The 21,004-nt window shown below is 49.2% G+C and overlaps 2 protein-coding genes across 6 annotated transcripts in view; one reads left to right on the top strand and one right to left on the bottom strand.

The window, feature by feature from the left end:
- Nucleotides 1-21,004, bottom strand: part of IQCK (IQ motif containing K) — a 348,027-nt gene that overhangs the window by 136,123 nt on the left and 190,900 nt on the right. The gene's annotated exons all lie outside the window — the stretch shown is intronic.
- Nucleotides 15,240-21,004, top strand: part of GPR139 (G protein-coupled receptor 139) — a 33,544-nt gene continuing 27,779 nt past the window's right edge. The window contains exon 1 of the mRNA XM_019751652.3: nt 15,240-15,600. Coding sequence (XP_019607211.1) covers nt 15,486-15,600 — 115 coding nt within the window. The 5' untranslated portion in view covers nt 15,240-15,485. The remainder of the gene's footprint in view (nt 15,601-21,004) is intronic.

Consider the following 21,004-nt stretch of genomic DNA (forward strand, 5'->3'; position numbering starts at 1 on the left):
GGAAGGTGCATTTGTAAATAAGCTAAGACGTGGGATAAAAAGCCAAGTAGTGGGAGGTAACTAAAGTCAGCCTGAGGCCTCAAGGCCAGTCTCACGGAGAAGAGGGTCCCTTTTCTCATAAAAAGGAAACTCTTCCGAAAGAAGATTCATCACGCATTACTTGACGACCTTGAGGCATTTAAAGACTTTCATGGATAATCACACCTTTTCCCCTTGGTCAAGGTCTTTGCCAAAGCATTTTCAGCACTCCATTCTTTGTCTCTGTTTCTGCGTTTAACAGATCTTCATTCACCCATATATTGCATCTAGAATGCCCTTGGAACTTAATGTATTTCAGATTCATCATAAAATTACAGCAGTGAAAAGTACCTTAGGTACCATCTACCCAATACTTCTGCCTTCGCTTGAAGGAAAGGCCCAGAGAGGTTAAGTGACTTGTCTGAAATGACACAGCTAACCTGGTGACTCAGCCGGGACCAGATCCAGGGTCTTCTGATGCCCATCCTAGGTTACTTCCATCCTACCACGCTGCCTACTCCTCGAATTTCTCATGCAACGTCACACCAAGCTGCCATCCCGCGTTCTCTTTCTGTGTATTTCTTTATCTCTTCTGCATCCACGGCAGGGTGGCAAGTTGAGGGCCAAATTATCTTGAGAAAATTACTTTGCCTCCCTGTTTTCCCATCTGCAAAATTACGTTGATAAGACTGACTTCACAGATTTGACGTGCAGATGAAAGCAGAGAATTTAAGTGAAAAGCCGTGCTCTGTATTGTCTTTGATCCTCAGAACAGCCTATAAATGGCAGAGTCAGGATTCGGACTTACCCGGATCTGACTGCGACGTGTATGCACTAGGCACGACATTTCTGATACTTCGAGGATACTTAACAAAGAAAAGAAACTAGCGTCCAAGGAGGTCAAGTAGATGCACTTTTCCCTCTCACTCCTGCTAAGTACAACTAAAGTTCCCGGACATTTTATATAAAATAAACCTGAGTACAACTTCTACTTCGACCTGCAAGTAACAGAGTAGCACTAGTTTCTTGCCCTGAAAGAGAAAACCAGCAGTGTCAGAGAAAACCAGACAAAACAGAACGCGTTCGGAGACCCAGGCTTTCACAACATAATACAAAAATGCACAAGTTTCCGTTGAAAACCACTCATCACAGCAAGAACCAGCAATCTCTCCAACTGAATGAAAAAAATTACAATCAATAGATACCAACATCAAGTTGCCAGAGGTGTTAAAATGATCTGGCCAAGAATTTAAAGCAGCCATTGTAAAAATGCTTTAATGAGCAATCAAAAACACATTTGAAACAAATGGAAAAAAAAAAATTGAAAACCTCAGTAAATAAAATAGAAAGTGTCAGTGAATAAATAGAGGATATGAAAAAGAATCAAATGGAATATTTAAAGTGAAAATACAATTTTTTAAAAGAATTCAGGGAATAGGCTTAACAGCAGAATGGATGGGAATAGTCAGTGAACTGGAAGATAGAACAATAGAAATTACCCAATCTGAAAAACAGGGAGAAAATAGGCTGAAATGAGAAAAATGAACAAAGCCTCTAGGACCTGTGCGACTATGAAAGATCTAATATTCATGTTGTTAGAGTCTCAAAAGGAGAGAAAGAGAGTGAGTCTGAGAAAGTACTCAGAGAAATAATGGCTAAAAACTCCCCAAATTTGGCAAAATAAATAAACAAACAAACAAACAAACAAACCTACAGATTCAAGAAGCTAAGCAACTACCAAAGAGATTCACACACCATAATTAAACTTCTAGAAACAAAAGAGACATTAACAATCCTAACAGCCAGAAAAGAAAAAAAAAGATACCAATAGGGAAAAAAATGACCTCAGATTTATTAACAGAGGCTATGGAGGCTAAAGTGAATTGCTCAGTATTTTCAGGGGCTGAAAGAAAAAAATTGTCCATCTAGAATCCTATACCCAGTGAAAACGTCCTTCAAGAATAAAGAGGAAATCAACACATTCTCAGGTCAAGAAAAATGAAGAGCATTTGTCACCAGCAGCCTAAAGACAGAACGGCTAAAGAAAGTTCTGTCAACAGAAAGAAAATAATTTTTTAAAGGAGCTTTGGAACATCAAGAGGGAAAAAAGAACACAGTAAATAAAAACATGGGTAAATACATGTTTCCTTTTCCTCTTGAGTTTTCTAAATTATGTGTGATGCTTGGAGAAAAATAGATAAATCATTATAAGAAGAGAAACATATTTGGAAGCTACTTTTTAAGATCCTTTTTTATAAACACGTTTTTTTCCTTGATATGGGTATTATTTAGAATCTCCAAAAACTTCATCATTTCATTTTTCGTTTGCTCCCTCAGAAGGTCCAAGTCCTTAGACGAATCATACATCACTTCTCCTTCGTCAAGTCCACCCAGGTCAAGCACCCTGCACCCACACCCAGCAAACTCTTTTTTGTCTCTCTAAACCCTTTCCTTAAACATGGCTAAATCAGAACTCTTTGACTGCACGTGACGTACACTCAGTTTGAACTACCCGTGTTTCTTGGAAAATAAGACCCAGCCAGACCATCAGCTCTAATGTGTCTTTGGGAGCAAAAATTAATATAAGACCAGTCTTATTTTAACATAAGATCGGTCTTATATAAGACCGTGTATAATATAATATAATGTAATATCGGGTCTTATATTTTTGCTCCAAAAGACACATTAGAGCTGACGGTCCGGCTAGGTCTTATTTTCGGGGAACCACGGTAGCTTAAGGCAAACAGTAGGAAGATCAGGGCTGGTGCTACGAAATGGCTAGAATTAGTGTCTCCAATACCATCAGCTTCCAATACCTTTCTTCTCCGTCCTGTGTCAGCTTCCTCGTTCTGCACACCAGGTTCATGAGCATCTATCTGCGTTTCTCTGAGTCTATATTCTAATAGCCCTGCAGCCAGAATAGAAACATGATCTGAACATAAAAATCCCTAACTGAAAGCCGGTCATGGCGGGTAGTCATATCCGGAGCCTGTAGCTTCCCTTACAAAGGGCAATCTTTCCCTTAAGTGAGCCTGTCTATTGTCTTTCTGCATCTAAGATAACATACCTTTGAAAGGTCAGAGTAATCTTTTCTTCTGGACCCTTCAAGGCACACATTTTGTTTGCCCAGCATCCAGGACTCTCTTTTGCTAACAGATCCCATCCCCTAGGCATAGGGTTTCGGAGGTTGGTCAAAGGGGAAGAAAAGACCTACAAGTGACCAATCATAGTCCTTCCCTGGGATTTTTTTTTTCCAAATGGGAGGCAGAGGAGAAAATTCGTTTTATGTTCAGACCATCTTATGTGGTTCATTTCGGTCTCTGAGTTTGTGGGGCCTGCTACGCTGGCCTCCCCTGAGCTTGTCAGTTTTAGTACGTGGCCCCTTTTTCATCCACACTAAGAATAGGATTCATTGTAAACTTACTACATTCCAAATACTGTACTAAGCTTTTTAGATTTGCTATTTCATTCGATGTTTTATCCCTACAACAAACTCAGAAAGCAGATACTACTATGAAATCCGCTTTACAGACATGTAATAGAGTGGAAGAAAGAAAACTAACGTTTGTAGGTTGATGATACATAGCCTCTTGGGACGGCAGGGAGATGGCTCAGAGCACAGACTCCTGAGTCAGACAGTCTACATTCAAATCCAGTTTTATCACTTACTGGCCCTGTATTCTTGGGCAAAGACTTACATAGTACAGTGGTACTTCGGTTTTCAAATGTCTCCGTGGACGAACTTTTCAGTTTATGAATGCTGTCAATTTTACGGATCTATGGTATCATTAGATAGTAAAATTCATGCTAAATTTGCAGTTTTAGGGGTTGATTTTAAAGGTCTGGAATGATTAATCCATTTTGCATTACTTTCTATGGGAAAACCGTGCCTCAGTTTTCGAACGTTTCAGAACTCGAATGAACTTCCGGAGCAGATTACGTTCGAAAACCGAGGTACCGCTGTATTCAATTTGAGCCTGTTTCCTCATCCTTAAAATGGACATAACTGCCTCCATCTCAGAGTGTCATTAGGATGAAATGAGATTCATTCATTTGTTCAATCAACAAATATTGCGTGCATGACTTAATGTGCCTCATAATTTTGCAAGGTTGGGAAATACTGCCTACGTTTATGTAAATGAGGAAGGTGAGGTTTAAAGAGCTTAAATTATTTGCCAGACTCCACACTGCTAGTTAGCAGGGAGCTGGGATTCAGATCTAACTAGGTTTCTTTTGGTCCCAAAGAACTGGCTATAGTTCCAGGACAAAGGCTGTTTGGGTCAGAGGCTGCAAAGAGGTGAAGGGTGGGTTACATCCAATTTGGGAAGCGCTCTTTTTGTCCTGTCAAGGAACACGGGGAACGCGCTGGGGAAACTGAGGCTTTGGGCATGTGAGAGGAGGAAGGCAGCAGGGTCTACAGCTGGCAGTGGGGAACAGGAAAAGATGGGCACTGCCCGATGAGTGGCCCCGAGTCTCCAGAAATGCAGCCGGTCTCTGGGGACACACTCTCTCAGGATGGCTTTGCGATCACCAACCCAGGTGGCCTCAGCAATTACTAGATTTGCCTTGTGCACTGTCATGTGGTGATGTATCATAAGAACTACATATGTATTTGGCCTTAGGCCCATTTCTGGCACAGAGCCCCTAAGACCTTTGGAATTTCCTAAGTGTGATAGCAATAAAGGTGCCTTCTGGTGTGGTAATGCGGTAACTTTTGGACCACACCTTAGGATGAGGGCTGGCTGCTAGAAGAACCAACCTGGTGTTTAGAGGGTTGGTACATTCAGGCCCACCCACTGACCTCCTTGGAGGGGAGGGGCTGGAGAGTGAGTTCAATCCCCCATTGGCTAGTGATTTAATCAATCACACCTATGGAATGAAGTCCCCATAAAACCCCAAAGGGAGGAGATTTGAAGAGCTTTCGGGTTGGTAAACATGGGAACAAATGTGCAGAATTCAGAGAGGGCACAGGGGCTCCGAGCTTTGCCCTATGCCCTATCTCCTTCCACAACGGGAAGGCACTGTCCACGTGCCAGGAAGTGAGCTCTCACCGGCTGATACCCTGAGTCTGCCAGGGCCGTGATTTTGGACTTTGCAGCCTCCAGACCTGTGAGAAATAAATTTCTGGGGCTTATAAGCCACCCACTCTGTGGTATTCTGTAATCACAACCTGGACAGACTCAGATAAGAGACCACGGAGAAGATAATTTTAGGGGTTCCTAGGCCCAACATTAAATAATATCGAATCCCATGGCAAGAAACTTCATCCTTTCCCCATCATCCTAATTACAGAAAGGAGAGGTCTCAAGTGGGTGCTAGCGTATCTTTACCGCCCCCCTAACCCTTGCTAATCTCCCCTTCCAATAAACGATGAAGCAGGCCTTAGACGCAGCACCTCGGCAGCCTATATACAACACTAGCTAGAATGTTAATGATATTGTTTTCTCCCTCACCCCACTGAGTCTTTAACTGGTGTCCCTCTTTATAGAGCAAGTGAGACCAGTTTGCCTATATATGGTAAAACTAATTTTACAATAAAATTTAAATATCTAGTCTTTAAAATAGAAGTATTGCTAAGTGAGTCAGCTTAAAGAGAAATATCATCTTGATAATAGCAAAAAAAAAAAAAAAAAAAAATCACGCATGTGGTATTGCAAGGGCTGAATTCCAGGAACTACTGCATGATTTCTTTTGTCCTAATAGCAACCCACTGAGGTAGATGCCATTTTTATCTCTAGTTTATATGGAGGAAGCTGTGACACAGAGAGGAAAAGAGACTCGGCCAAGGTTGTTTTAAACAGGCCTCTAAAACTCAGTTCCGCCTGGCACCCAAGTCTGACCATGCGGACAGATGATGGTGTTTGTTTCCAGAATCAGAAGTTGTCAATTTGGGAAAGCCTTATGTGCCTTTCTGAAGGTCTCCAGTGACCTGCTGGCTTTAAGAAACTAGCTACCAGGTGTGTGGCTCACCCTGGCCTGCCAAAGCCTGGGCCAAGCACTCCGTCCTCTCTTCACGTCTCCTGCAGCTTCTGCCCCCACAGCGTCAGCTAGAGAGAGAGGCAGCGTGGTACTGGGGGCCGGCCCTGCACTGGAAATTGCTCTCTTAGGTCAGCAGTGCAGAGTCCCCGGTATGACTGTTCCAGAGAAGACACCTTTCGGTGTGCAGGTATTCAGGACATTCAGGAACTTTCCCGAGCAGGGCAGCTCCTTCCTCTGCTCTCACCTACCCCCATCACTGGAGTGCCCACCTGCTGGCCTTTCCAGCTGCTGTGCTTCTGTCATCGTTCTGCTTGGCAGAACAGGCCTTCTCTACACACTGATGAGTCATGCGTTCTGTACATTTCAACGGTTTACCCCTGCAGGGAAGATTCTGGTAGTACCTTCGCTCTCACTGCTCTTAAAACCCCACGCCTCCCTCTTAGGACTATTTCTGAGGCTCTTAAAGAAAATTGAACTTTTCGGCAGCCGGAGCGCAATGGTTGGAAAAAGAGCAAGGCTGGGGTTTGGGGGAGGTGTCCTCATGATTCGCTGGCTGGGAGGAATGTTCAAACGTTCTCTCCTCTTCAGGTTTGACAATCTGAGTACCTGGAATGTTCTAGGTGTTCTACAGTGTGTGAGAATTCTTGACCTCGGAAACTAGACAAATCAAAGGAAAATGACATTTGGTAACTTTCCATTCACTCAACACACAGACAAGACGCCAACTTTAAGTTACTGTGATTTCTTCTTTGGAGCCAATTCTCAATTACGCAGTGAACGGTATTAGACGTAAGGTGATAAATGCTGCGTTTGCGTTCCAGCTCTGACACGCGTGAGCGTGGACACCTCATTTAACGTCTCGGGGCCTCAATTCTCTCATCTGTAAAGTGGAGCGATTGCACAGGTCTCTCACCCGAGGTAAGCGTGGGCCCGTTGCCTGCGCTCTCTGCGCCATGGCTTTCTCTAGTGCAAAATGAGCACATTAAACCCTGGCTGCTTCACAGAGGTGATGACAAGAAGGATGAAAGGAAACGGTGCCCGTGGCTCTACTTTGTTATAGGTAAAGGTCCATCAACTGAGAAGTGTTACTGGAAGGAGAAAAAGATCACCAGCTGATGAATGCATGTCCTTGAGTCGCTAATAATATGATCCTTCTCCGACTAACAGAAATAAAAGGAAATCTGGTTTGGTTTTGCTTTTTTTTAGAAGTGCTCCTCATATCTCTGCAGAGCCTGAGCTAGACAATCTTTATGTGTCCTGGATTGTTTTCATTGTCGCGAGAACATTCCACATGAGTGTTACCCTTTTAACAAACTTTTAAGTGTGCAATTCGATAGTAACTGTAGGCGCGGCAGTAAAGGTAAGAGCTCTAGAACTTATCTTGTGTAACCGAAACGTCATGCCCCTTAAGAGGCAACCCCCCATTTCCTGCTCCCGCCAGCCCCCCGTAACCACCATTCTATTCTCTGCCTCCAGGAGTCTGGCTACTTCACATGCTTCGTGTTAAGTGGGAGCACGTGCTATGTGTCCTTCTGCGGCTGGCTTATTTCACTCACATCCTGTCCTCCAGGTTCATCCATGTTGTCACATACGGCAGGACTTCCTTCCTCTTAAGGCTGAGTCACAGTCTATCAAAGTCCATCATAAGGACATACCACATGTTCCTTCTCCATTTGCCCTTCGAAGGACGTTCAGGTTGTGGCCCCATCTTGGCGACTGTGAATAATGCTGCGGTGAACATGGGGGTGAGCAGATATGGGAGGGCACATGGGAAAACAGGAAGCCACAAATGTGGGAACGGCAGGAGACAAGCACAGCAATGGCCTCAGAGCAGACGGGCCCTGCCGGGCAGTCTGCACGGAGACGAACAAACGCCAAACTCTTCTCCAGCCCTTGTCTCACTCATTCGAAGACAACCTAAGTGGCCGATTGTGGCACGCCTGCCCGCCCAGCCTGACTGTCCTGTCAGAGGATGTGGCCCCGTCTGCTCCCACAAAGGGGTGGCAGGCATCTGACTTCCCTCTCCTCCGAGACCACATCCGGTGGGAAGGACACTCTCCCAGGGGAAATCAGGACCTGTTAGGAAGAGGAAAACGATTCTGCACGGCCCCTAAATGCCTAATAACTACTGTGCAGAGATTACGTAAATGCTTAAGTAATCACAAGGTGCCACTCTCAGATAGGACTTTATTTTTCTTTTTGCCATTACATGTTTTCCCACCTGATCGAAAACAGGTGATGTGGTGAGACAGATCGGTTTTGTTTGTTCGGTTTCCTCCGTCTCTTCTCTCCTCTTCCTTCTCGCCTCTCCTCCCTTCTCTCCTTCCCTCTTCCCTCCTCCTCTCTCTCTGTCCCTCCCCTCCTTTCTCTCTCTCCCCCAGCTCCTGTCAAGTAAGGTGACAGAAGCAAAGTGAGTCTTAAATGATACTCATGAGTCTCCTGGGTCTCTCTGAACCAGAGAGAAAAACCTGTTTCCCTCATGTTTCAACATCTGGCCAATTACACCCTCTTTCAACCTATCCCACACACGTGCACGTACACGTGCATCCCACACATGTACACACATAAAGACACACACACGTGTGTATAAACACACACGCACTCCCCTAACCCTCGCCTCCCTCTTCCTCCTGGGCAAAGGGCCCATTTCCTCCAGCTTGTCCCCACTCCTGCTTCACCTCGTGAGGAAAGGTACCCCGGTGCGAGCCAGACTCTGTCTTTTTTCCAACCCCCTGGGATATAGTGGAGACAGAAGCCGCCACCGTGCAAATATCCTGGTCCTGCCCTGTGGCAGCCCCTGACCACCGTGGCAGCTCAGCGACACGCGACAAAAGACCTTCTACAAATTCTGCCAGAACTGACCTGCCCCTCCCAGGGCTGCGGGAAATGGGGTTAAAGGGGTGCTGGAAAGGTCCTCCGCCATGAGCCAAGCGTGTGTGGCAAAACAAACACAGCAGAGAAATGCAGTGCTGCAGCTCTTATAGGACGGCAGGCGAGAGCCTGCAGACAAAGGCAAATGGCCAACGTCAGGAGAGAAGCGCCAGCGAGTGGCGGGGACCCTTTGGGCAGCCTCATAGCAGGGCAGGAAGTGTTTCCTGCAGCAGCTCCAGGCGGGATTTCTAATGGACTGCAACCCCACCAAGAGGTGTCGGTTTCAACCACAGCCTGTAACAGCCGAGGTGGCCAAGCTACGTTACACACGGTATTTTCCCCTGTATTTTTACCATGAGAATTTTCAAGGATACATACAAATGGAAGGAATTTTACAGTGAAAACTCATATACCCAATACCTAGATTCTGCTGTTAACCTCTCCTTGCTGGAACACGTATCTCGCCATTCTTCTATCTACCCATGGAGCCGCTTAATTTTTTGATACATGTCACCGTAAGTGGCATGCGAGCCCATTCACCCCAGCACTTGGGCATACGTCACTAGAGTCCAGAATTTGTTTATGGTTCACCGAAAAGGGATTTTTGACATAAAACAGGAAATACAGGGGTTCGGGGAGGGGGGGGATGAAAGGGTGGAGCACAGAAGATTTTCAGGACAATGACAAAACCCTTTGTGATGCTATAATGCTGTACACATGTCCCTTACACATTTGTCAAACTATGCCATCTACAACACATGCACCACTCTGGTGGGGGCCATTGCTAATGGGGGACCTGCGTGTGAGGGGGTGGGGTGGCAGGTGGATATGGAAATCTCTGGACCTTCCACTCAATTTTGCTGTGAACCCAAAACTGCTCTAAAAAATAAGTCTCTTGTAAAACATTAAATAAATACTAAAAAGGGAAATAAAACATTCGACGCAGGACTACGTAGTAAGCACATCCCAGGGCTGACCGCAGCTTGCACACATGTTGGTTTTGCCTGCCCACCATCTCTTCCCGTTCCTCCTGTTGCAGAACCCCACGTTTCCTTTGGCTCAATGGTCCAGCTCTTCTCAAAGCCTGTGTGGTTTGGGAATAGCTTCCCTTGGCTCCATCCCTGGACCCATGAACCCCAATTTCTGGTCGGCTATAGAAATCCAGCTCTGAGTCCGGCTGAGAGGGGTGCATTGGTGAGGCTGGTCCGCTGAGGGCCTCCGTCACCCAGGACTGTTCATCTTGCATCTTTTTATGATGCTATAAGAACGTGCTTAAGAATGCTGCTCATCCAAAGCAAAGCAGAGCCCAGTGACAGACAGGGCCGTGGACTCTTTGCTCCTGGATCCAGCCAGGCCTGACGCCCAGAAAACTTCTGTACTTTTCAGTTACGGGAGTCCATACACTCCTTCTAAGAAATCAAGCTGGTTTGAGGTTTTTCTGTCCATTTCAATAAAGAGTCCTGACGAACATACATGGTTACTAGAGATGAACCGGGATTCGCCCCCAGGTCTGGGTTCAAGGCTGCAGATGTTAATAGTTACGCTAACATACCCCGCAATTAGGTCCTAAACTGAGGATTCAGAGAGGAAGGAAGCTTACCCTGCCCACGAGGTAATCAGAAGCCAGGAAGGGCAGGTCACAGGTAACCCCTGAGGGCAACACAAGGTGGTCAGTGGTGTGGAAGAGGGGTGCCTGGGTCAGGGAGGCGTGAGGGGACGTGCAGGGTAGGAAAGGCTTGGAGGATGAGGTGACCTTTAAGAGGAGTCTTGAACAGTGAGGAGAAACCAGAGGACAAGGTACACTCTTCCGGGAGGTAGGGGAGCAGCGTTGGTCATCAGAGGGGTCCTAGGGTGCTCTACGCCCCACGGCAGCAGGCTTCCCATCCGGGACAATCTCACTCATAATTACTGTGTGTCTCTTGATCGGCCTGTCTGTCTGTGTGTCCATCTACCTCCTCTCTCTGAGTCTCTCTCCGCATCTCCGTTTCCTTTCTTCGCTCTCTCTCCCCCTCCCTCTCTCCCCTCCCCCCCACACCTGCGTGCACTCACTCTCCTAACTGCTGGGAGGCAGTCCACTCCAGCATCAATACCTCCCTGGTCCAAGCCACCATCACTTGTCACGTGTCCAATGTGACAGCCTCATAACTTCTCTTCCCACCGCCATTCTTGCCTCCCTCCATCCATCCTCCGCCTCCCAGACAAAGCAAATGTTTTCAACGCAAATCTAATCAAGGCACTCCCTGCCTAAAACCAGGGATAAAGACCCACCTCGTCACCACAGCCTACACGGCCCTTCCCACTCTCCAGCTGCATCCATCTCCGTGTACCCCCACTCACTGCACCCCAGCTTCCCTGGTGTCCTGGTTCTCCAGTCTTTCTCCCTCCAGCCCAGGACCTTTGCACTTGCTCTTTCCTCTCCCTGGGATGCTGCCCTCACTCCCAGACTCCTTCCCCTTCATCTAATTCACCTTTACTCATCTGTCACCTCTTATCTCAGGTTCAAACCTCACTGCCTCAGAGAAGACTTCCGGTTTGCCCAACCACGTTAGGTATCACTGGTACACGTTTTCCCGTTCCTTTGACTCTTTCTTTATAGCACAGATCCAGGTTTATACCCATATCTGTCTTAGAGGGATTGAGTCCTGCCCGCCTCCTGCCCTTAAGATCCAGGAAAGCAGAGGCCGTATCAACGTTTGAAAACAGCGGTACAGGCGGAACACAGCACGGGGCTAGCACACGCTTCCAGTTGTTAGTCCCCCACCACTCCCTGTTGCTTTCCCAACCCTGAGCGAAGTGTTACTTGTTATAGTTACAATGGATGCGATGTTTGAGCAGCTGTTCTTCTTAAAGAATTATTGCTTCAGCCCGCTTCCTCTATCAAGAGGGAAGAAATGGAAGCTGGACCAAGAGAGCCAGGTGTTTCCAAGAAAATGGGAGACAGCCTATTTCCTTACGGAAGAGAAGAATGCTAACAGGTCGGCCACATTTGTGGTTCTGAGCTGTGCAGGCTTACAGGCAGGTGAGCTTGCAATCTCCTCTCCTACCGTCCTCCACATATTTCGATGATATGTAGTATTAATTTATTCATTGGAGAGGTATTTCTGGACACCTACCTGGTACTGTTCTTGGCCCTGGCGACACAGCAGAGGACAAGACGGATGTCACAGGAAGCCCACAATACACTGTGTGACAGTTTTCTGTTGTGTACCTGTCCTTCCAAGTAGACTAAACTCCCCCCGTGGTTACAGCACAGGCTGGAGCCAGACTGCCTTGGATCTAGTCCCAGGCAGGTGGCCTTAGGCAAATTACCAAACTTCTCTGGGCCTCAGTTTTCTAACCTGTGAAATGGGCCTGATGACTGCACCTTCCTCCCAGTGTCAGCGTGAGGATAAAATGAGCTAAGACATAGCTCTCTCATAATAACATCCCAATAAATGTTAACTCTTATTACCCGCCTCTGTACCCTAAGCAGGTCGGGCTTCGTGGGTGTGTGACCTGTGCAGTCACACAAAACCCCACCCCACGCCTAGAAGGGCTCGACATGTGCTTTACTGCCTTTCTGTTGCTGTCCTGAAATTCTTAATTTTTGAACAAGGGGACCTGCATTTCCATTTTTGCCTCAGGCTCCATAACTATGTGGTTAGTCCTGATCAACACACATTAAATGTCCAGCAAAAGTCTGTTGAAACAATGAATAAATGAATGAATTGAGCCAACCAGAGGTGTCCGCTCCAGCACGCCACTGCTGTACAGACCCAGTCAAGTTAGTCAGCCCTGAAGCAAAATTAAACAGACTTAGTCGTTGGCTCATCCTGCTCCTCCCCCGGGACCAAAAACCTGTCCTAAGAGCTTAAAGTTCTTCTCACCCAACCCATCCATCTCCCAGGGACTCAGACTTTAACAGGCTGTCAAGGTTCACTGTGCAGCCAGCGGAGAACCCAGTGCAATTCCCCACCCCCAGATCGCAGCCATTGCCCGGGCTGAGCATCCCTGGGACAAGGCTTTCCTGGTTTCCTTCATCCCCATTTTACAGATGGGGAAATGGAGGCTGAGGAACAATGAGGTCTGTGAAGATTCCCCATGCAGCCGGGTAACTCTGCCCAGCCAAGTTTCTAGTTTTATACAGAGTCTCTAACTATAGCCACACAAGTCTTTTCTAGAGTGGCCAGTCATAAAGGAAAATTACATGCAACATATTTGACGGTGCCTGGGCCACCCTAATGACATCCCGTGTTCTAACACTCTGGCTAAGATCAGGACAGCTCATTTCCCTGAGTCCCACATGCCCTGCTCATTGGGTGTCAGGGCCCTGCCTCCTTCAGTGTTTCTTGAGAGTCCACAACAGGCTGACTCTGCATAGAAGCCAGTGGCACCACCGCAAACAAAACAGACAAAAGAGCCCAAAACAGACAAGAAATAAATAGACAGTATATGGTGTGGTGCTCAGCACTCTGGAGAAAAAGTAAGCAGTGGAGGGCAAGAGGAAGTGAGCATTCAGGAGGGGAGCAGGAGATTTCAATTTTAAATAGGATTGTCAGGGCAAGCCTCCATGAGGAGGAGACACACAAAGAAGACCCAAAAAAGGTGAAGAAGCAGGTTAATGCAGCCTTCTAGGGAAAGAGCATGCAGAGCAGAGGGAACAGCCAGTGCAAATGCCCTGAGGCATTAACCATGGTCCCCACAGTAGGTAGCAAGCTCTCTGAATGAACTGGGGAGCTGTGTCAAATCCCGTACACACGGTCCCCAGGTCACTCCAGTTGCCTGCAGACAGATCCAATCGACAGGGTTTTGAACCATTATTTATTGAGCCTCTCCCATGGCCCTGCTTTATGTATCAACGCTGTGGGGGTTTTGTTTTTGTTTTTGTTTGGGGTAGTCACATGTAAACAACAGTTCACAACAAAATTTCAGGACCTAACTTGGCTCGAGCTATCAGACGGGCATTCACTGGGCCCACAGGACTTTCATCTGTCCCTTTCGGGGCCACAGCCTCACTGGGCACCACAGACCCAGGCAGGCCCAGCAGACCCCTCCCTCATGCAGAATGCCTGACCCTGGATGTGTTGGAGTTTGCCAGCCTCGGGGAGCCCCTTACAATACTGGACACATGTCCCTTGCTCTGCATGAGGGCCAGGGGTCCACTCCACCTTGGAAGAGGCTGGGGAAGTCCAGACAGTTCCTTCCCCCCAGGAATGGATGTCATAGGGGGTGGGGGCTTTAAGGGGAGCAGAGGTAGGTCTTAGCCAATCTGAGCTCATCACATGCCCCTTCCTGTATTGGCAGCTGCTACACCTGCCCTGGGAATGCCTCTCCTTCCTCCATGTTTCTGCAGAATCTTTAATTCTCTCTCTCTCTCTCTCTCTCTCTCTCTCTCTCTCACACACACACACACACACACACTCTCTCTCTGTCTTGAGTCCCAGACAGACTTCTCTCCCTTTCCAATTCTGTTGTGGCCCCCAGAAGAGCTGCCCAGGGAACTCTCCATCTACCTACCCTGAGAAGGGGGCGCCCATTCACCCCCACTCTCCAGTATAACCTAGATCCCACCTGCTTTACCTGTCCTAGCCTTTACAGCCTTCAAGCACTAGACCGCCCCCCAGATGACTCCCACGTGGGTCTGCAAGGATGTTTGGGTCCTCCTGTGGGTGTGGCCATTGTGCATATTGATGAGGACGCCCTGCGTTTTCACGTGTCTGCGTGTGGGCTGAGAGGGCCTGAGTGTGAGTGTGTGAACATGCCCGCATGCCTGGGTATTGTGTGTCTCAGGGTAAGTGTAGGTGAGTGTGTCTGAGTGGCTCAACATCTTTCTTCCTGACAGAAGGACTCCCCGTGGCTGGCTTCTCTCAGCCGGCCTGCATCCCCTTCAACGGCACTCCAGCTCAGGGACAGTGCCCCCGGCCTCCCCCGGAGTCCTCACAAGCACTCAGACGCAGGCTCACTTCCTTTCAAGCTCAGCTCCTCTGGTCCAGGAGGCCAATAACCCTTGAGCGTCCTGGCTCCAACAGCACCCCTTCCCCCATCCCTGGGTGGAGACCCCTCTACAGCGATGGACTGGAAGCGCTGGCGAGGGGAGGGAGGTGGCTGGGAGGACAGCCGAGAAGGCAACCTGAGGACACGCTGCAGGGGCAGGTCCCACCCACACCGTGCCCCTCCCACGCAGGTGGAGATGGGGGTAGCCGGCTCCCACCCCGGTCTTCCTCTGGGGTTCCCAGGTCAAACTCCTCCTCTCCAGAAACTGTAGCCCAGAGAGGCAGCTGGGCCCCCTCCTCCCGAGCATCCCACCCACCGCGTCCAGGCGGTTGCTGATTGGCTGCGGGGAACTGCGTCCCAGCCCCCGGCTCCGAGGCGGGAGCCGAGCGGGTCCAAGGTGGGAGGCGCACACGCGGGCTCCGGGAGCCCCTCCCGAGTCCCTGCACCCTGCGCAAGGGCTGAGGCGGGACTCCAGGCAGGCAGGTGCCGACGGAGCAGAGGGGACCACGGCCAAGGGTGGAAGCAAGTCCTGCAGGGAGAGAGGCTCCGCTGCTCCAGCTGCTGCCTCCGCCGCTGCCACCAGCGAGCCGGGCGTCCAGAGGGGGCCGCCGCCGGCGCGGAGACAGGGAGCAAGGGGCGCGCTCATGGAGCACACGCACGCCCACCTCGCAGCCAACAGCTCGCTGTCCTGGTCCCCCTGCGGCTTGGGCTTCGTGCCCGTGATCTACTATAGCCTCTTGCTGTGCCTCGGTTTACCAGGTGAGGAGCGAGGGGAGAGGGACGGTAAGCCGGGAGCCCCAAGTACGCAGCGCTCCTATCCAGGTCCACCAGGCCGATCCACCTTCTCGGTGAGGTCCCTGGGGCCCCTTCTAAAAAGTTTAAGCCTAAAGGGCAACTGCGGACATTTCCAGATTGGGGGGAAAGGAAGTTGCTGTGGCCTTGGGGGCAGAGGGCTGGGGCGGGGGGGAGAGGACGGTGTGCGTTTCATGCGTGTGCGCGGCAGGCGATGGGCAGCGTGTGTGGGGTGGTATGCGTGTGTGCGTGGATTCGAGGGTGCTGGTGAGTATTTCTGTGCGCATCTGAAGGGTTGCGTGTCCTCGAGGGTCCAGTGAGGGCTGTGTGTGCGACTTGACTGCACGACCGGACAGCTTGCTGGGGGCTTCACTCCTCGCACCGCCCCCATGTCCACTCCAGCCTGGGTACACCTCTGCCCCTCTGCTGTCCCCACCTGACCCGAGATGAAGCCGGAGACCCTGATGCTGGGCAGTCCTTTGCTGGGGAGGGGTGTCCCTGGGATGGAGCAAGGGCTGTGCCCCAGCTGCAACCCCTAAGCAGGAATGGGGCTCCAGGCCAGCTAAGAAGAGTGTGTGTGTGGGGGGGTGGCTCTGGGACATGCCCTGGCCAGGGTAAGGGCGCAGAGATACACAGGCAGGCTGCTGAGGCCGCCACCTCAGGGGGTCACAGTCTCCTTGAGGACAAGCCTCCCCCCCCTCCCCGGCTTTGCTTCCTGGTCCTCCCACCCTGGGCAGCTCTCGGCTGCCGCAGATGTCTGGCTGGTCCCATATCTTCACGTCCTCTCCACAGTGTGGCTGAGACTTGTGCTAATTCCTGAAGAGAGCTGAGCTGCTGGGGGAGAGCGCCCTGCCCTGTGAGAGGGGAGAGGGGTTTCCTGGGGCTCCAGCATCAGATGGCCCCTTCCTCCACATAGCCCCTGAGACAGGTCTCTGTGGCACAAAGATTCCTTAAAGGTCCTTTGCAGGCAGATGAGAGAGAGGGGACCGAAGGGAACGGAAAGGGAGAAATCCAGTGTGCAGCCTGGAATTGTAGCATCATGGTCTTCAGAATCCTGGGAACTTGGGAGCTGGGTTTCTGACAGCCTTGCTGAGATTTCCTTTCTACAACATTCAACGTGGTAGCCAGGGTCCCCGATGAGCTAGTTTAAATAAATCCCCTCGCCAAACTAGGCAGGTACAGAAGGCATAAGTTTACTAACGCTGCCCCCCCCATCACCGCCATGAGCAATGAGGCTTTTATTACTAACTAATTGCTCTGGCTGCCCTGGGAGGTATCCTCAGCCTCCGATTCGCCCTGCTGGGCAGCAGCACGTATCCGTGTCCCGTAATTACCTCGAGCAGGAATTGCTTTCGGTCCAGTTTGCACCTCCCCGCCCACCCCCCCCCCCGAGCCTCTGCCAGGGCTCTCTTTCAGGGAGTGAGTTGTTCAGAAGGTTGGTTATTGGTGACACTTGCTGAACAGAAGAAGGGACAGGCCCCCTCTCCCCTGCAGCCCTCACATGATAACGTACCTACTCTGCCCCTTCACCCCTCCATCTCCTCTGCTGACTCAAGAAGCCACTCTCTCAGGCTTTCCTTCTGAAAACGCCTTAAGGACAGAGACGAAAGACAGGGAGAGGCAGATCCTGCAAGAGTCCAAGGCGGGGACATGCGGATGGGAGGATGAGGAAAATACAGACCCTCAAATGCCTCAAGGTACAAGTCGAGGCGCTTCACACCTTCACCGCCTAACTCCTGTGCCAGCCAGGGCCTTGTCGACTCACAGCATTGGCACCGACTGAATGCCAGGCAGGGTGCTAGGCATGGGCTCGTCAGGGCTGAGCCTGGGGCTTGGAGATTTATGGAGACGGGGGGATGGACTGGGATTGGAAAGTGGAGGGCATAGACATGTGCACACACTCAACGAAGCGTTAGGACCAGTTACTGTGTGCCAACTGCTCAGGAGGTGCCAAAGGGACTCAGAGCCGCCTCAGGTGCTGTCCCTGAGTTCAAGGAGCTCACAGGTATAAGCTTAGGATTCTAGGGGCAGCGACACGTGCAGAAGGACCCGGCATTACGGAGAAGAGGAGGCCAGGCTTGTACGGCGGTCACGGGCTGACAACCGTTGGTTTTGTTAATGGCTTGCAAGGTGGTTCAGAGGTGAAATCCTTGTCATTTCGTAAAACCATAAAGGAAGGCAACTGTCCTGCTGACTAAAAATGCAGGCTGTAGAGTGAAGCAGACCTCAGTGTTACTTTGGGGGCCTTTTTGTATCTCTGTGCCTCCATGTCCCCGTCTGTAAAATGGGTTTTCTGGGAGTGGCCGCTCCTTGGAATCCTGGTAAGTGACGATGTTGATGGAGATGAGGGTTCCGCTCTGAGCCTGGCACCCCGCACACCGCTTGCTGTTGTAGCCGTGCTGATCAAAGAGCTGATTTGGTGGTGGGGTGGTGGGGGTGGCGCTCAGGCCCACCAGCAGCCAGAGAAGGGACTGGGAGGCACGCAGAGCAAAGCTCTGAGCTCAGCACTCACTCCGGTGCTGAGCTCACTACCGTGTTCCCCTCCCCTCCCAACCACAGGCCACCAGCAATTAGTAAACCCTCATTACCCGGCCACTGCCTGGGAGGCACAGCTACGCTGGGTGTGAAGTAACAGACCGCAGGGCCCCATAATCTTGCTGAAAAGTGAGATTTTAATTGAATCACTTTTCCTGGCAGTACACTCACTCCGATTCCAAATTCTTGCCATGGTGGTCGGAGCTGTGGGTGGGAACTGAGGGAGGGAGGCGGGTGGCTGAGTGTTTGGCAGTGGAGGAGCCAGTGACTCGGGGAAAGTGTGGCTGTTTCTCACCGCCTTCAGTCTCTAGATTGAGAGGAAGAGCTTGGGAAAGGCCACGTGGTTGTCCCCTGCCTCTAGGAATTGCCCCAAACAGACTAAGTGAACTGGTCTGGTGTGGGATGCAGGGGGTGCTGTCGTGAGGTATGGACAGAATTAGGAATTTCTAACCTCTCTGTTCCCCAATTTCTCCCCCTGCAAAACCGGGGAACGGGGAAGGGTAGCTACTGCCCACACAGGTAGTTATGTTAAATAAGAAAATCTATGTCCAAATGGCTGAACACATGCCTGCACTGAGTAAAGCACTTATTACTCAGTGCCTTCTCCGTGCCAGATGTTTTTCTCTATTAAGTGCTTACATTATTGCACTTAACCCCACCACATCCCTATGACCCTGAACCCATTTTTCAGATGAGTAAACTGAGTCAGAGAAGTGCCGCATCTTGTCTACCCAGCCTAACCGGCGTGCAAACAGCCACTCATTCCATTGCATCACACCCTTCGTTACGCAGGGAAGTTCTCTGAACTAACCGCAGTGCTTCATGCTATGTGCTCAGTGGCGAAACTGGAGTCCCAGCGGCTCCTAGATCGCCATGTCTTCTTTCCTCCTGCTTTTTAAGGAAGCAGGGTGTTTCTAAGCAGATGTTTTCTAAGCCAGCAGAGCCAACAAGGTAGACTTGGGGACACTGATGGGGCTGGCTGGGAAAAGACAGTGCCGAGCAGGAGGAAGAGACGAGCCCGAAGGCCGGGGGGAAGAGTGTGGAAGTGGGGAGAGTGAGCCCGCCTGATAAGGACGGAGCAGCGCAAAATTAAACTGATTCGAAAGCTAGTTTTTAAATTTTACCTTCCAGAAGGGACCAGGGAGGTTAAGGGGGACGAGGCAAGGAAGACGACAGCCTAAAACCAACCGCTCGCCACCCAGCAGATGGGAGCGTTCCTGCGGCTGCCAAGCAAGGGTGATAGTACCTGCTTCTGCAGGTTGGTGCAAGGTGAAAGGAGATAACTAGTCTGCAGCCGGACAGGTAGTAAGTGCTTTGACACGTGGTAGTTACAGGTGCTGTTAACCAGAGGTGGGAAAATGGTCACCGGGAAGCTGGACTGAGCCCTCCAGACGCGTTACCTTTCACTTTCAAATCTCTTTAGAGAAAATGTCAGAAACCGGTTAAGAGTTACAAAGTCTGGAGCTGGACCTCTGGGATTTGAGTCCTGGCTTTGCTGCTTAGGAGTTGTGTGACTGTTAGCAAGTGACTTGACACTGTGCCTCAGTTTCCCCATCCGTAAAGCATGGATCATGATAATTATGGTCCATACTTCCTAAGACTGCCGGGAAGATTCAACGGGTTGAGAACCTAACACAATGCTGGCACACAGCAAGCAGTTTTATTGTCATTTAAAAAATTAGGAAAATCCAGGAAAAACTGCCAACGTGTTTTACGACACCAGCTGACCTTAATATCAAAACCAGACAAAGACATTACAAAAAGCTACAGACCAGTATTCCCCATGAACATCGACATAAAAATCCTCAACAAAATATTAGCAAATCTAATCCAGGAATATATAAGAAGGGTAACACAGCAAGACGAACTTGGGTTTATCCCAGGAATGAAAGGCTGCTTCAACATTTCAAAAATCATTCAGTATGATTCACCTTATTAACAAAGAAGGAAATCCAAATGATCATCTCAACAGATGCAGAAGAAGTACTTGACAAAATTCAACATCCATTCGTGATTAAAAAAAAAAAACTTATCAAACTAGGAACAGAGAAAGAACGTCTTTAACAAAGGGTATCTATAAATAACGGACAGCTAACATCACATTTAATGATGGAAGATAGAATGCTTTCCCCCTAAGTTCTGAAACAAGGCAAAGGTGTCTGTTCTCATCACTCCTCGTCAACACTGCACTGGAAGTTCTAGCCAGTGCAATAAGGCAAGAAAAAGAAATAAAAGGTATATAGGAAGGAAGAAATAAAATTGTTTCTCTTCACAGATGCTAAAATTGTCTTCGTAGAAAATTCACAAAATCTCCACCAAAACAAGCTCCTAAGAACTAATAAGTTAGTTCAGCATCTGTGCACACTGTTAATATGCAAAAATCCTACTGTATTTCTAGATATCAGCAATGAACAGTTTGAAATTAAAAATTGGGATTCTTCAAAAACAAAAAAAAATGACTGCCAAGTTCCCTTGAAAAACCAGAAGAATGGACAACATTAGGCTCATATCCCCAGCAGGTAGTAATTGGCTGGAGCTGAGAAATAGGCTGTATTTATTTATTTGCAGCTGTGTATGTGTATGTGCATTAAATCGGTGATGACATACTATTCAAAAACCTAAAAATATAAATAGGTACACATTGTAATTTCAACTCTCTCTTTTGTCACTCTCTCCAAAATGAGCACGTTATACACACTGTCGTCCATCTTGCTGTTTTTCACTTACATGTTAGTCATTCGTAGCAGTACCTACAAAGTTTCCCATTTATGAAGCTGCATAGTATTCCACTGTTTACCTGTACCCTAATTCATGCAATAGCTGCCCCTCTCCAAAG

Source organism: Rhinolophus sinicus, chromosome 10, assembly GCF_057876585.1.
Source record: "Rhinolophus sinicus isolate RSI-liver-muscle chromosome 10, RSI-T2T, whole genome shotgun sequence".
Taxonomy (NCBI): domain Eukaryota; kingdom Metazoa; phylum Chordata; class Mammalia; order Chiroptera; family Rhinolophidae; genus Rhinolophus; species Rhinolophus sinicus.